Below are 16,045 nucleotides of genomic sequence, written 5' to 3'. Positions count from 1 at the left end.
CCCGCACACCACCTGCAACACTAGGCAGATGCGCTCAGGGCCAGGTCCCCTTTTCCCTAACACGTTCAAGCATGTCAACTCGCGGCCCGCGTGCCGCTAGTTTGTTATAATTTTCTGATGAGGTGAAGCACCGTAAAAACAAAGGACGAGATGCACGTAGAACGTTACCAATCACTAATGTGAGCCTGATATTGCTGAAGAAAAAAAAAAAAAAAACCACCCAGAGTTTGGAGGGAGATTTAGGAAAAAGTGCCAAAGGAACCCCAGAAGTGGCACCTCCGCCAACCCCAGCTCTTTCTTTTTTCTATTGTCTAAAGTTTTACTTATGTCTCTTTTTAACCCCAGCTCTTTCACTTGCTGTGGAAAACACGCTCTCCTTTCATTGCAATTCGCTTTGGAGGAGTCTTTTCCTAACAGCAAATTCCATTTCTCGAAACTTTGCTTCCCCTCCCAGTTTGCAAACAGCCAGTCGGGTTTTCCTCACTGGCTCGGAGGGGCCCGGACGAGCCCAGCGGCCGCCCCAGCCTGTGAGGGGCCCACAGCGGGGCGGAGGCGATGGGGGCCCAGCTCTGGGACGCGGTCTGGGCACAGGCAGCTCCGCCCCAAGGCCAGCCTCTGCCTGCAGCAGCGAGCACGCCCCCACCCGACACGTGTGCACGACTTAGGGCGTGCTTTCCGGCAGCGGAGGCGTGCTTTCCGGTTCTCCCTCCATCTGGCTTTTTTTCCGGGGTGGTACTTCCCGTCTCTCAACGCTGGGCGCCGGGCTGCAGAGCCGGTGAGCGGATCGCCCAGCGGGGTGAGTCTGTCTGACCAGGCCTCGTGCTCCTCAAAATGGCACCATGGAGGACGCTCTTAGCCTCTTTCTTGCTTTATTTCTCCTCGAGAGGCCTCGGTTTGCAAGGACATCCTGGCCTTTGGGCAGTACCACCCACCTGAGGCTCTTTCGCTTCCTCTTCCTACAGGCTCCGCCCCCCGCGTCCCGTGGCCATGACAACGGCCCCGCGGGACTCCTTATTGTGGAAGCTCGCGGGGCTGCTGCGGGAATCAGGTGAGCGGACTTCCGGTTGAGCTGGAGCTGGGGCAAGGTCGGCTGCTTGCTGCCTTCCAGGGCCACTCCCCCTGAGGAGTCAGGGAGTTACAGCTGTTTAGGGTCACGAGGGTGTGTGTGTCCCTTTCCTTACTCCTTCGGGTTTGTTCGCTGTTGCCTAGTGTCCTTTGTCTTTGACAGTTTAAACCTTAGCCATCCTTCCCGCCCAAGCTTCACTGCCACTTCCTCCGTGCGCCCTCCGAAACTCTCACAGGAAGGTGATCCTTACTTGGCTGTAAGCCCCTCGAGACCAGAGACAGGGCCAAATCACTGTTGTGTGGCGAGGACCTAAGTATAGCATAGTTAAAAGCACGAGATTTGAAGTCAGACCCACGTGATTTGGAATCCCAACTCTCTTTACTTGGCCTCATTGTTTTAAGTTTTTTTAGCCTGTTTTTCTCACCAGCAGAATGGCATAATGACTGTACTTGGCTCAATGGTGGTTGTGGGGATTAATTCTAATTCACATAAAGCATTTAGTACAGTGTTTGCGTATATTGTAAGTGCTCAAAATTGGTAGCTGTTATTATAATAGCACTTCTCAGTGCCTGGGCACAGTGGAGCCATAATAGTTGTTCAGCACATGCTTGGCATTAGTTGTGGTTAGAAAAGTGTTGGCTTTGAGATCACACAGAACCAGCAGCTTCCTACCAGCTATATGATATCAAATCTTAACTTCTCTGAGCCCCAATTTCTGTATTTGTGAAAGGGGTGTTAATAGTGTTCTTTAGGAGATTTTGATGAAGTTTAAATGAAGTAACAGAGTTGTCTGGCACATATTACTCAGTTAATGGTAGGTGCCTTCCATCACTGCACTCCCATTGATGGTCTCTGTGAAATCTCTCTTTGTAGCAGTTAAAACTGGCTTGTGTAATTAACTGTGCACATATCTAATCTGCTCTTCTAGACTGGGAGGCTCTTTGAGGGTGGGAAGAGTCCTTGAACCATGTCTGTATCTAGTGTCTGGTACATAGAAAATCCTTCATGCAAGGTTATGGGATTTGTTAATTTATTCAGCAAAAGTCTGACTTGGCTCCAGGGGTTAGGGATGATAGTGTGTGTGGGTAAAAAGAGGTAGTAGGAGGGAGATCTTTGTGGTAATGGAATAGTTTGGTCTCTTGATTGTGGTGTTGGCTTGAGGAATCTACACATATGACATGACATAGGACTATAAGTATACCTTGTACCAATGCCAATTTTCTGGTTTTGATATTGTACTATATATGAATGTAACCATTGGGGAAACTGGGTGAAGGGTTTTAGGGGGACTTATTTGTACTATTGCTAGGACATCCTTTGACTGTATCCTTATATTTTTTTAAAAAGGTTAAAAAAAAAATTCTCCATGCCTACCATATAGTTGCACCTTTTTAGGTACAGGGGTGAATACCAAAAGGTTCCCTGAAGGGTGATAGTCTCATTGGAGAGAGCAGTTTTACCAGAGAGAGCAATACCTCGGTGCTGTCATGAGTGGTTAGTCTTTCTGTGACATGCATTTTAGTACTGTTGGAGAGTTCCTGTAAGTGTGCATATTACTTTTGCAACCAGGAAAAAAAAAAAAGATAAAACACCCAGTTAGTTTTTACATAAAAAGAGTGAGTATAGTGAAAAGTTGAACAGTATTGTGTATTGAGAAAACTGCCTGGGGGTGTCAAGCTGGGCAGAGTGGAAGGGTTGTGTCAGAAAATGAAGGAGCTGTGAACCAGGTTGACTCTGTCTCCAGCAGTGTGAGTAGAACAGGCTCTTTTGAGCAGAAGGGAAAAGGAAATTTAGAAAAGTCAGAGGCATGTAATGAAGCAATCTCACATGTCAGGCTGAAGAGTTAGGGCTTTTTTTTTTTTAAGATAGAGGAGCCTTTGAGGACTTTTAAGTGAGGAGAAGATAAAAAGTTTGATCCTACAATATAGACTGGAGTGGGTGTGTCCTGGGGGCGGGGAGGGTGTCACAAAGTCTCAGAATAAAGGGAAAGACCCTTTCCTTATGTCCCCCTTCCTGTCTGCCCCTCTCCCTGCAGGGGATGTGGTCCTGTCTGGCTGTAGCACACTGAGCCTGCTGACTGCCACGCTGCAGCAGCTGAACCACGTATTTGAGCTGTACCTGGGGCCATGGGGCCCTGGCCAGACAGGCTTTGTGGCTCTGCCCTCCCACCCCACCGACTCCCCTGTCATCCTCCAGCTTCAGTTCCTCTTCGATGTGCTGCAGAAAACGCTTTCACTCAAGGTTCTGGGATGGGAACGGGGCAGGATATACGAAAAGCCCAGGAGAATAGTGGAGGTGGGACTGGGGTGTAGCATGGGTGCAAGAAATCTGCAGGGCTCAGATCCAAAAGGTGTGTGAGCTATGGGTGGCTGGGCTAAGAAAGACAATGCCAAGGAAAGGGAGGTGTGCCCAACCTCACTGACCTGAATGTTTTTCCTTTTAGCTGGTCCATGTCCCTGGTCCTGGCCTCCCAGGACCCATCAAGATTTTTCCCTTCAAGTCCCTTCGGCAGCTGGAGGTATGGGGCATTGGGGGATATTGCAACACTAAACCCAGCTTGAGGCAGCCATTTGAGGATGGGAAAGAGAGGTGGCTTCTTTTGGTGGAGGAGGGGCAGGCCTGAGAGTGCCCATTGCTCTGCAGTAATGTGGCATCTACTCTCTTTACCACTTAATGCTTCCCTGAACCATAGTTGGCTTTGTCATTTTTTCCCTTCTTCCCTTCCTTTGCTATAGCTCCGAGGTGTCCCTGTCCACTGCCTTCATGGCCTCCGTGGCATCTATTCCCAGCTGGAGACCCTGATTTGCAGCCGGAGCATCCAGACATTAGAGGTAAGGAGGATGGGGGTGGGTCCAGATGCCTTGTCGTGAGAGACATAGAGGACCAAACTCTGACATTCCCCCTTCTCTGCAGCCTTCCCTGCTCCTGCCTCCCACTTCCCTCTGGACAGTGTACTTCCTCCCTCCACTGTGCTCCCACAACACTCTGTACCTGTCCATATATTCCTAGTCACACCTACCATATTGTATTACATATTCTCCTCTCTGTCACCTCACTCTCCCCACAGTGGATGCCTTGAGGATAGGGCCCTGGGCTCTCTTTCGGTCTGTACTCAGACTGAACTCAGCATATAAAGAATGAATGAATGGCTGGGCCCTAAAGTGAGGCCTTGGTGTGGGGAGGAGAGGAGAATGGAGGTGACTGAGCACCTTGTCTCAGGAGCTCCTCTCAGCCTGCGGTGGCGACCTCTGCTCTGCCCTGCCCTGGCTGGCTCTGCTTTCTGCCGACTTCAGTTACAATGCACTGACTGCCTTAGACAGCTCCCTGGTGAGTGCCTCAGAGGGAAGGGGGTTTGGGGAAGGACAGGGATGGGTGTTTAGGGAGAGGGGCCAGCTGGCTGCCTGGAGGTGTCTGATCCTCTGCTTCCTCTTCCCATCCTCCACAGCGTCTCTTGTCAGCTCTGCGCTTCTTGAACCTGAGCCACAATCAACTCCAGGGCTGCAAGGACTTCCTGATGGTGAGTGTGAGCAGTTTGCCTGGAGCCGATGCCACTGGGGCCTCTGATCATTCTGCTCTGACCTCTCTTGGACCCAGTTTTGCTCCCACGTGCTCTTGCCTTTAGGATGGAGCTGTATCCTGTGAGGCAGTGTTGTTTGGGGGCTCAGGCTCAGCATAAGACAAACCAGTATTCAAATCTCAGCTCCTAATCCCTGTGTGACTTGGGACAAATTAGTTAACATCTCTGTTTTCCTTCACCAGAAAAGTGGAAACAATAGGAGTGGAAACTTTTTTGTTTTGCTTTTTTTTGTTAATCCTCACCTGAGGATATTTTTTCCATTGGTTGGCTTTTAGAGTGGAAGGGAGGTAATGAGGGGGAGAGAGACATCGATGTGAGAGAAACACATTGATTGGTTGCCTTCCACATTCTATTGGTTGCCTTCTGCACGCGCTGCAACTGGGGTGGGAATCGAAACTGCAACCTAGGTACATGTCCTTCGGTGTGCAGGCTGATGCTCTAACCACCGAGCACACTGACCAGGGCAGGAGTACTCACTTTTATATGAGAATGATTATGAAGAGTATCTGATGCTACTTAGCTCAGTGCCTAGCCAGAAAAGGGTGGCTCTTGTGATGACAGTGAAGAACCCTTCTCTCGTGTCTCCCTGTGAAAGAGAAAGCCAGACACTAGTTAAAGTGGTAAGAACAGGTTTTAATAATAATAAACTATTGTAGTAGTTTATTAAGTAATAAACTATTATGGTATTTAATCAGTAGTAAAACTCCTAATCAGTAATAAACTCTTCAGCATGAACTGAACTCCAGTTCGGTTTGTACAGAGGTAATTGGACATGTTGAAGTGGGAGTGAGGAGATGGGGAGGGGGCCAGTGGAGGCTTGAGCGTATTCTGTCCTTGGCCAGACTCTAGTCAGGTTCCTCTGAAGTCAGGGAAGTGGAAATTTACAAAAAGCAGGAAGGGGCCCTAGCAGCTGGTTTTGCTCAGTGGATAGAGCATCGGCCTGGGGACTGAAGGGTCCCGGATTTGATTCTGGTCAAGGGCACGTGCCAGTGTTGCAGGCTTGATCCCCAGTTGGGGCATGCAGGAAGCAGCTGATCGATGATTCTCTCTCGTCATTGATGTTTCTACTAGTATCTCTGTCTCTCTCCCTTCCTCTCTGAAATCAATAAAAATATCTTTAAAAAAAAAAAAAGGCAGGAAGGGGACATTGGACTATATGAAACCAACCTGTCTGGGTTTATTAAGTGGCATTTGCCAAAGTTAGGCTTCTTACCCCACGGAAGCTGGGAGACGGGCCCTATCTTTAGGTGTTGGTTGGAACAAACTCAGTTCTCTTGGCAGCCTTGAGTTTTTCCAGGCAGGAATGTAAGTGGCTGGAGTCGTCATCCTAGGGATGTGGGCTTGAGCTATCAGAAAATAAACTAGTGGTGCGGGGGGGGAGGGTTAGGACAAATATGTGATACCTTAATCAATAAAGTAATTAAAAAAAGTAAATAAAAACCCAAACATGTAACTAGCACTATAATAAAAAAAAGAAAATAAACTAGTACTTGTTCAAGTTTAATGTGGGGGAGAGGATGGGTAGATGAAATCGTTTGTGCTGAGAGTCTGCACTTTTCACAGGCCAAGGGTAAGGCCTAGTGGAGAAGAGGGCTTAGAGGAGCCTAGAGTTTGGTCAAGGAGAGGATCTTTGTCACCCCGCTTCCTCCCAGGACTTGTCTGAGCTCTACCATCTGGACATCTCCTATAACCACCTGTGTTTGGTGCCGAGAATAGGACCCTCAGGAGCTACTCTGGGGACCCTGATACTGCGAGGCAATGAGCTCCAGGGCCTGCATGGTGAGTGGGGGAGTGCAGTGGTGGCAGGCAGGGAGTAGGGGAGGGTGGGGCAAACATGGAGGGGATCGGGGCAGTGAGACTCAGGATGGCCAGGCGGCCTGGGAACCGTGTGCCTTCAGAGCTGATGCACGCTCACCCGCAGGTCTGAGGTGCCCAGGGTTACCTTTTCCCTGCACCCTCCCCAGCCTACCCCCAGCACGCACTGCACCCCCAGCCCTAATCCCACCCCCTCCACGCTTGCTCTCACTCACATGCCCTTCCTCTTTCCTCGCCTCCGCCCAGGCCTGGAGCAGCTGAGGAAGCTGCGGCACCTCGATGTGGCATACAACCTGTTGGAAGAACACAGGGCGCTGTCACCACTGTGCCTGCTGGCTGAGCTCCGCAAGGTGAGGCTTGGGCACTTCAAAGACCTGGAAGCCAGCCTTGCGCCCCTCCCTCCTTCCGGTGCTGATGTGGTCAGTGCCTTCCTCCCACAGGGAGGCTCACACCCACCTCTGTCTCCTTCCTGCCCCTCAGCTCTACCTGGAGGGAAACCCTTTGTGGTTCCACCCTGCACACCGAGCGGCCACCGCCCAGTACTTGTCACCCCGGGCCAGGGGTGCTGCTTCTGGTGTGAGTGATCCTCCCATATCCGCTCACTTTCCCTTTCCTGCCCTGGCCGCCCTCACCCCTGCACCTCTTGCCTCTTCTCACCCCTCCCTGGATCCCTTGTTTATTCTTGCTTATTATGCTGGTACCACCTGGCTGAGCCTGGTGGTCCTCACAGGCCCAGGAGGGCTCCCACCCTGGCTTGGAGCTCCCCCAGGGAATGAGCCCCCCACCAACACTGCCCCCTCCTCTTCTCTTTGTTCAGTTCCTTCTTGATGGGAAGGTCTTATTACTGACTGATTTTCAGGTGAGTGTGATGGGGAGTGGCGGGAGTGGGACAGCAAGGGCTGATTAGGGAGGACCCTAGCTGAAGGAAACAGGGTTTCAGGGTAAGGGGCTTCCCGGGCAGCTGGAGATGGGTCCCGCCTCTCGGCCAGCTTGGATAGGACAGAGGTTCCTCTGGCTCTGACCTCTTTCTCTTTCCTGTTGTCACACGCCAGACCTCCACATCCTCAGAGGCCCCGACTCCGTCCTGGCCGGTGGGGAGTACCACTGAAACCTCAGGGGGTGTTGACTTGAGTGACAGCCTCTCCTCAGGGGGCATTGTGGCCCAGCCCCCGATTCGTAAGTTGAAGGTAACTGTCCTAGGCTGCCTTGTACTGGGGTTGGGTCCCTGGACTGGGGCTCTGGGTTGTTGATGGGCTGAGAATAGTAAGGCTTTGTCCTTGCGTGTGGGTGGGATGGTTTGGGTAGGTTGGGTGGGCGGCCTGGCTTTCATAGAATTTCATCACTCTACCCAAACTCAGGGCCGAGTTCGCGTGAGGCGGGCAAGTATCTCAGAACCCAGTGACACGGACCCAGAGCCCCGGACTCCGGACCCCTCCCCGGCTGGTAAGTCAGCCCTCCCCCAGCCTCCCGCGTCCCAGCCCAGCGCTCCCCAGTGCTGTCAGGAATTTTGTTTGGTGGAGTGCAGCACTGTAGAGGGCCTCTTAGTCTTCCCTCTTTTTGGGGAAAGGAGAAGAGACTGCTCCTGGACAGCACCTTCTGAAGTGTTTTACAAGGAGCATTCATTTTGTGGGGTGTCACAAGGATTCGTGGCCAGATATGTTTGGGAGATGCTTGGTTAGACAAATAGGTGTCCTCCCTCTGGGCCATCGTAGGGCCTTAAATGTGCTGCTCTGTATTGCGAATCTCCCGAAGTAGTACATGAGGTGTGGCTGTGAACTGCTTGTGACCAGGGTGTTTCGCAGAATATGCTTCAGGGGATGTTGCTGCGGGAAGCCTTTAGCCTCTCTGAACCCTTACCACCTCCACCTGTTACACAGACTCTTCCTTCACCCTGAGGAGCACTCACAGGGTGGTGGTAGGGACGGGGCTGGCTAAGCTGTGTACCTTCCCCCCCCCACCCCCCTGTCCTGCCCCAATACACACCTGTCCAGGACGGTTTGTGCAGCAGCATCGGGAACTTGAACTCATGAACAGCTTCCGGGAACAGTTTGGCCGGGACTGGCTGCAGTACAGGAATCACCTGGAGACCTCGGGAATCCCCGCCCTGGCTTCCTCTAAGACTCCTGCCCTCAGCACACTGCCCCCGGACACACCGAGCCCAGAGCCTGTGCCCAGTCCTCCACTCCCAGAGGAGTCACCACAGAAAATGGCAGAGGAGGTCAGCGTGGGGCCGGAGCCACAGGCGGAAGAGGAGTTTGAGGAGCAGGGAAAGGAGGAGGAGGAGGAGGAGCAGAAGGAAGTGGAAGGTGAGCTGTTGGTGGCTGGAGGGTGGTGTGTTTGGGAGAGTGGGGTGGCTGACCCCTTGTGGATGGAGGGCCAGCTCACGGGAGGGCAGAGTCTTGGTACCTTCCTGTCCTTACAGGGCCCCCCTCTTGATTTCTCCTCAGCGGAGCTCTGTCGCCCCATGTTGGTGTGTCCCCTGGAGGGGCCTCAGGGCGTGCGGGGCAAGGAGCGCTTTCTCCGGGTCACGTCTGGGCACCTGTTTGAGGTGGAACTCCAAGCAGCTCGAACCCTGGAACGGCTCGAGCTCCAGAGTCTGGAGGCAGCTGAAATAGAGCCTGAGACTGAAGCCCAGAGGGAACCGCTGCCTGAGGTGAGTGTGGGGGTGGGGGTTCTGGAGGAGGCGCTGGGCTTTTTTTGGGAGCCAGCTCTGACAACATGGCTCTGAGTGCTGGGCACCGGGCTGTGAGGAGGTAGCTGGGGGCCAAAGGCGGCTCCAGGCGGCTTGGGTGGCTGGCCAGGAGCAGAGCTTGTGGGCCAGAGCGCGATGGTAGCAAAAGCCTTTTAATGGAGTCCAGAGCTATTGTTTCCCTCTGTGCTCTCAGTGTAACCCTAATCCCTCTGCTGTTTTTTTTTTTCTCTCGTTTTTTTTCTGGTCCCCTCTTTCCTCACAGGGCTCAGAGCTGCCCCCCTTGCCCCCTGTCCTCGCTCTTCGCTTCTCTTACATTCGCCCGGACCGGCACTTGCGTCGCTATGTGGTGCTAGAGCCTGACGCCCAAGCCGCTGTCCAGGTGATGGGGCCCAGGAGGCTGGTGGGAGCTTGGAAGCCGAGGGCCGGGGTCCTCCTGCTCACAGCTGTGCCCGGCCGCCCTGTTTCAGGAGCTGCTTGCTGTGTTGACCCCGGCAGCCACCAAGGTTCAGCATCAGCTGGGGGAAGCAAGGGACCAGCTGGGGGGCAGACTCCAGTGTCTACGTTGTGGCCACGATTTCAAGCCAGGGGATACCAGTTTGGAACTGGACAGTGTGGAGGGCTGGAGGCCTCTGTTCCAAAATACAGGTATAAGCCCTGCCCTTGACCTCCTGCCCATGCACCTCCTGCCATTGTGGGAAAAATGGCTTGGAGGGAGGGAGTGTGGAGGGGTCCCCCAGGGAAGAAAGGAGTGGCGACCACTTTCTGCCTGGAGGAAAAATAAAACTATCTGCCTGCTACATTTACAAAAGTAAAAAAAGGAGAAATTGTATCTCCTCCCCCCACTCCCCCTGAAATGTCAGGAAATACAATCTCTGTAACTATTTAAACATATTCATTATTTTTTCATAACCTGGAGGCTTTCCCCCTTTTTTGGCTAACATTTCAGAAACTACATAAAACCTAATGAGCCCTCAGTGCACTGCTGGGTTTTAGTGATGCCATCCGAGCACGTCTGGCTGTTGAGTAAGATGCTTTGGGAGTTGGCTGAGATTGTCCTTCCTGACTGACCTTGGAAGCTGCTAGATACTGAGTTGTGCCTTGTGGCATCTCTTTGCATTCTGTTCTTTAAGATGAGAAAATTTTCCATTGTAGAACAGTCAAAAAGCCATGCCTTTGAAGACATTGAACAAGAAAGATATTCTTGATAACTCCTATGTTGAAATGCATGCTTTTTATTACTTTCCTCCTGGCAGCAGCTGGAGCAGGAATTTAAATTTTACTCAGAAAATGGACCCTCTCCAACTTCACCCTGAGCCTACCCAGGGGGCGGCAGGCCCCAGAAGCTCAGCAGGGCAGTGTGTGTAGTGGAAATAGCCCTGCCTCCTCCTGGGCCCTGGCTGTCCTCCATGGGGTCCTGTGGCCCCTGAGGTTTCTTCAGTGGAAGCATTATTAATGAACAGTCCTGTGAGCTCCATTCACTTTTTGCTTGAGTCTCTGGTATCTTGTCCGAACAGAGATGAGAATGAAATTGCCCCAAAGTGCTGGTGGGAGATTTAAGTGTGACAGAAAGGCACCAGGCACAGTGCTGGGCCCTAAACTAAGTCTTGGGAGGGGTGTGTCAGTTGTTTGAAGGTTCTAGCACATGCCAAGCACATTGTAGCTGCTCAAAGAATGCTTCTTGTTGCTGGTCCCTGTCCTGGCTCCTTTACCTGATTACGTTCACTCACCCTGGGAACCTTATAAGATTGGCACTGTTGCCCGACCTGTGTGGCTCAGTGGTTGAGTGTCGACCCATGCACCAAGAGGTCGCCAGTTTGATTCCTGTTCAGGGCACATGCTCGGGTTGTGGGCACGATACCTAGTAGGGGGTGTGCAGGAGGCAGCCGATCCATGTTTCTCTCTCATCGATGTTTCTCTCTCTCTCCCTCTCCCTTCTCTCTCTAAAAAAAACACATTGGCACTGTCATCATCCCCATCTTACAGATGAGAAACCAGGCACAGAGAGCTTAGGAGACTTGTCATAATTGCATAGATCAGTGGTCGGCAAACCGCGGCTCGCGAGCCACATGCGGCTCTTTGGCCCCTTGAGTGTTCTAATGCCACTTCTTCAAAATAGACTTGCCCAGGCTGAAAACCAACTTCGGCGCATGGGCCACGAAGTTTCAATCGCACTGTACATGCACGCCCGCACGTGGTATTTTGTGGAAGAGCCACACTCAAGGGGCCAAAGAGCCGAACGTGGCTCGCGAGCCGCAGTTTGCCGACCACTGGCATAGATGATAGCTTTTATGTGATGGAGCCTGGAATTGGACCTATCTCTGGTACCCTGCCCTCCTGGTCTGTTGATTTGGGGCTTTAGATATTGCTGGTAGAGCATCGAAGCACATGACCAGCTCAGGCTGTGGGAGGGAACCAGAATTTGGCTGTGGTTGAATTTGGCTCCTTCTGAGAAGGCCTGAAATGACAGGGTATATTTTGAGGGGCTGTGGTCCATGGATCTGAGTTTGCTTGTCCCTCACTGGATGGGGAGGGATTGGTTAGCAGCCAGGCCTGCAGAGGGAGGCAGGTGTGCTGGGCGTGGTGGGTAGTGTATGAAGCTGGAGATGTGAGTCTGAGAGTGGGTGGGGAGCATTATGAGCGTGGTGGGGGGTTGTGGTGCTGTGTGGAAGTTCACGGGGACTATACCCATCCCTTCCTCCAGAGTCTCCTACTGTGTGTCCAAACTGTGGTAGTGACCATGTGGTTCTCCTGGCTCTGTCCGGGGGAGCCCCCAACGGGGAGGAGAGCCAGGAAGAGCAGCTGCCAGCCACGTCGCAGTCCCCCAGCACAGTCCACGATGACCCTCCTGGTGAAAGTGACGACAGCACCAGGGCTGATAGTACCCCATCTCAGGCACTGGGCTCCCACGACCGCCACAGGTGGAGCCTCAGTCCCCGTGAGTATAGGCAAAACGAGATGGGGCTGGTGTTTGGGGGAGGGGAAGGGAGGGGCGCTAATGCGGGGAGGGGAGATGGAGCCGCACAGCCGGGGCAGGCTGATGGCCCATTGCATGTTCCCAGCCCCCGAGCGCTGTGGCCTCCGCTCTGTGGACCACCGACTCCGGCTCTTCCTGGATGTTGAGGTGTTCACCGATGCCCAGGAGGAGTTCCAGTGCTGCATCAAGGTCTGTGCCAGCCTGGCACTGCCCCTGCCCCTAGCTGAGCAGGGCGCCTGCTCGTTCCATCACAGCCAACGGAATCTTAAGCTGTTGCTCTGGAACTGCTAGGTCTGGCTTCCTGTTTGGCTTCAGCAGTTTCTTGCTGTGTATCTGTGGACACGATCCTTGGTGTTTGAGTCGCTGTTGTCACTCCTCTGTAAGGGGAATAATACTTAACCTTTCAGAGTGTGGTAGCAACAGGGAGAGTCAAGTCTGTAAATTGCCCAGCCCAGCACCTGGCCTCAGTAAGTGGGACCTCCTGTCATAACTGTAAAAACAGGATGTTTTTGGACCCTCTGCTGAGCACCTAGCATGTGCTGGACTCGAAGGAGCTAGAGTAAATCAGTCTTGTCCTCTGTCTTACATTCCCGTGTGAGAAACAGACAATGATCACATGATGCAAAAGTGCTGGGATCAGGCGAAGGCCCTAGAAGGGCATCTGATCCAGCCTGAGGAGGTTAGGGAAGCTGCCCCTTCCTGGGGAGGTGATGGCTAGGCCAGTCCTGAAGGATGAGTTGCAGAGAAGGGAGGAAGGATGTTCTAGGAAAAGGAAGCAACACATGCATGGAGACTTGAGAGAGTAACTAGTGGGGAGAACTGCCCTGATGGGGGCAGCCAGAATGTGGGGGGTGTGGGGGACCATGACCAAGAGGAGTCTGGACAGGCAGGCAGGGGCCAGTTCAGGAGCAACCTGGTGTGTCTGCTAAGGAGTTTGGATTTGATCCCAAAGGCCATGGGAGCCCCTGAAGGATTGGAAGCAGGGCAGTGGCACCCAGTTTTATGTTTTAGAACAATTAGTCTGGCAGAGTGTGGAGGGCAGGGACTGTGGGATGGAGAGCGTGGCCAATGGAGAGGCCGGGATGGATGAGCAGGGAGGGGCAGGCTGAAGGTGCTCTCACAGGAGCTCGGCTCTCCATCTGGCAGCTGCCTTCCTAGTCCTCTCTGTTTCTCATCAACTTACCTTTGCTCTTTAGGTGCCACTGGTATTGGCAGGCCACCCTGGGGAGTGTCTGTGTCTCGTGGTTGTGTCTGACCACAGGCTTTATGTGTTGAAAGTGACAGGGGAGATCTGGTGAGTGAACGGGGCTGTGGCCAGGGAAGGGTCAGGGTTCCCCTGTGGGTCTCACTTAAGTCTTCTCTTTCCCGCCACTCTTCCCCTCCTCTCTCCACAGTGGGCCTCCAGCTGGCTGGCTGCAGCCAACCCTGGCCATTCCCCTGCAGGATCTGAGTTGCATAGAGCTGGGCCTGGCAGGACAGAGCCTGCGGCTGGAGTGGGCAGCTGGAGCGGGCAGCTGTGTCCTGCTGCCCCGAGATGCCAAGCATTGCCGAGCCTTCCTAGAGGAACTCACTGGTGAGAGAGGAAAGGGAGAGGAAGGGAGAGGCAGGGAGGGCAGGCCGAGGGTCATAGGTCCACCCACAGCTGAGACACATGGGTAATGAAACTCCCCTCTCAGAGAAGTTCCTGGAATCTAGAAATACGGAGAATGGGAAGGTGTTGAGAGGCAGTGAGGTTGGGATAGAAGAGGTGGTGTCATGAGGGCTCCCTGTCTCTGGCTGGCACCGTCCAGATGTCTTGCAGTCTCTGCCCCCAGCCTGGAGGAGCAGCGTCAGTGCCACAGAGGAGGAGGTGACCCCAGAGCACCGATTCTGGTGAGTCAGTGGGAGGGTGAGGCTGGGGTTGGTCTCCAGCTGCTGCTCTTAGAACACAGGCTACCTGACCTCAGGCCCCCAGGCCTGGCTCTTCCTCCCTGTCTGCCCCTCCTGTGACCGCCCCCCCCCCCCCCCCTCCAGCTGACCACTCTCTCCTGGGGCTGCCACCTTCCCCGCAGGCCACTACTGGAAAGAGACTCTTCCTCGGAGCCTTCCCGGTTCTTCTACCTTCAAGTGTTCCTGGTGGAAGGTGAGGCCTCTGTACCCCATCTTCTCCCAGGCCTCCGTGCCCTTGTAGCAATTCTCAGTTCCTGGCTTCTGGACTTCCTGTCACTCCTGGGCATACCCAGATAACCCCCTCAGTGTCCTCAGTCTCTCTGGGGGGTGCCGAGAGGTGCCCAGAAACCTTTGCTCTCGGGCCCAGGCTCGCTGTGAGGTGGAGCAGGTTGGCTGGGTCTGCTCTGCCTCATCCTGTGGGAGGAGGCGAGAGTGGACCCTCCTTTCTGAGTCGGGTGGGTGGTGGGCAGGTTTCCTTTGTCTTAGGCCTCAGAAGTTTTGGAGGCTAGAGGTCCCTGACGTTTGTCCCAGAGGCTTAGTTGCTTTGTGGCCATCTCAGTGTGGCTCGCCCTCTTCTCCCACGCGCTGGGCCTTGGCCACAGGGTCTGGGCTTCTCTGCAGCCTTGCACTCATCCTCACCTGCCTCTTTTACTGCAGGCCCCGCGACCTGTCCTGTGTCCCTGTTGCTGACTCTGTCCACCTTGTACCTGTTAGATGAGGACCTTGTAGGGTCCCAGGCAGAAGCCCCTCTTCCAGCGGCATCTGGCGAAGCCTCTGAGAAGGCCCTGCCCTCGGGGCCTGGCCCTTCCTTGTGTGTCAGGGAGCAGCAGCCACTCAGCAGCCTGAGCTCGGTGCTGCTCTATCGCACGGCCCCGGAGGACCTGCGGCTGGTCTTCTACGATGAGGTGTGTGTGTGCACATGTGTATGTGAATGTGTGAGAGAGAGTGGCGGGGGGGGGGAGGTGTGCAGAGGTGGTTTGTGGTGTGGGAAATGGGTCTAGGAAGACTAGGAATTGGGGGCAGTATGGGGAGAACAGAGAAGTAGGGTATAAGGACCTGGGAGGCTCACTGGGTTTGGACAAGAGCAAGTGGGGGGAGGGTGGGCAGCTGTAGGCTGTGGAAACACCATGAACTTGGAGCCCAGCCTCGTGTTAGCTGGTGGCCTTGAGTGAAGCACCCAGCGGCGGCTGCTCCCTGGGGTTTGCATTTGATTGGGCCCTTCTGCCAGCCAGTTAACCTTTACAACCTGCACGTGAGGAGGTCCTATCATTAGTCCTAATACTGATGCAGAAACTGCAGTTTCGGGATGTTAACCAGCTTGCCCAGGTCACAGGTGGTAGAGCTAGGAACTGAACCCCAAGCAGTTGCTTGGAATTGACTCCAGAGCTTCCATTCTGGAAAACAGGGAAGATTAAAGAAACAAGATAGCGGGGGCCTTCAGTAAGCATCGGTGGGGTTCTGTTTAAAAAGTCAGCATCGTTTATGGGGAGTGACACTGGCTTGGGGAAGGGAAGAGGCCAGGAGCAAGGGGGCAGTGGTCCTCCCTGAGACCTCCCCGCCCCTTCCCTGGTGTGGCCCTCTGAGTCTCACTTGCCACTCTTGGTCTGCCAGGTGTCCCGGCTTGAGAGTTTTTGGGCACTCCGTGTCGTGTGTCCAGAGCAGCTGACCCCCCTGCTGGCCTGGATCCGGGAGCCCTGGGAGCAGTTGTTTTCCATTGGCCTCCGAACTGTGACCCAAGAGGCTCTAGACCTTGACCGGTGAAGCCTCCATGCGGGCCCCGCCCTGGCCGCAGGAGCCTGGCCACAGGTGTTCTCCAGGCTCTGGCTGTGGACTTCCCCAGGGTCTGGGCCCCAGATGACCCACAGCTCCAGGGAAGGGGGAGAGGAATGGTCAGGCCTCTGGATGACCTGGCCCGAGAGGACAGGCTAAGTGGCCATAGGAATGTTTCTTCTGCACTTTTTCTCAGGTATCAGTAAAGCTATTTCCATTCTA

The 16,045-nt window shown here is 53.9% G+C and overlaps 1 protein-coding gene across 4 annotated transcripts; it reads left to right on the top strand.

The window, feature by feature from the left end:
• Nucleotides 1-716: 716 nt before the first annotated feature.
• STK11IP (serine/threonine kinase 11 interacting protein) lies at nt 717-16,045 on the top strand. Of its 4 annotated transcripts, none has more exons than XM_054723161.1 (25): nt 717-796; nt 963-1,048; nt 3,102-3,307; nt 3,510-3,584; nt 3,802-3,897; nt 4,286-4,393; nt 4,512-4,583; nt 6,296-6,422; nt 6,705-6,808; nt 6,939-7,034; nt 7,276-7,317; nt 7,511-7,645; nt 7,817-7,901; nt 8,450-8,764; nt 8,906-9,111; nt 9,413-9,529; nt 9,618-9,795; nt 11,852-12,085; nt 12,210-12,313; nt 13,321-13,418; nt 13,519-13,697; nt 13,915-13,996; nt 14,176-14,246; nt 14,768-14,958; nt 15,665-16,045. In XM_054723161.1, exons 2-25 carry the CDS (start codon nt 988-990, stop codon nt 15,812-15,814), a joined length of 3,132 nt encoding a protein of 1,043 aa, XP_054579136.1. In that variant the 5' UTR covers nt 717-796; nt 963-987; the 3' UTR covers nt 15,815-16,045. The 4 variants fall into 4 exon arrangements, with proteins under 4 accessions (XP_054579136.1, XP_028006698.2, XP_054579138.1 ...); XM_028150897.2 differs by having other exon boundaries at nt 14,711-14,958; XM_054723163.1 differs by lacking the exon at nt 3,102-3,307 and having other exon boundaries at nt 6,360-6,422; nt 14,711-14,958.

Source organism: Eptesicus fuscus, chromosome 11, assembly GCF_027574615.1.
Source record: "Eptesicus fuscus isolate TK198812 chromosome 11, DD_ASM_mEF_20220401, whole genome shotgun sequence".
Lineage (NCBI taxonomy): Eukaryota > Metazoa > Chordata > Mammalia > Chiroptera > Vespertilionidae > Eptesicus > Eptesicus fuscus.
This window is presented reverse-complemented; position numbering and strand designations above follow the sequence as displayed.

Coding starts and splice junctions, on each gene's coding strand:
- STK11IP (XM_028150897.2), top strand. CDS start 988: ATGACAACGGCCCCGCGGGACTCCTTATTGTGGAAGCTCGCGGGGCTG. Junction 4,394..4,511: donor CTGCCTTAGACAGCTCCCTG/GTGAGTGCCTCA, acceptor CATCCTCCACAG/CGTCTCTTGTCAGCTCTGCG. Junction 9,796..11,851: donor GCCTCTGTTCCAAAATACAG/GTATAAGCCCTG, acceptor CCCTTCCTCCAG/AGTCTCCTACTGTGTGTCCA.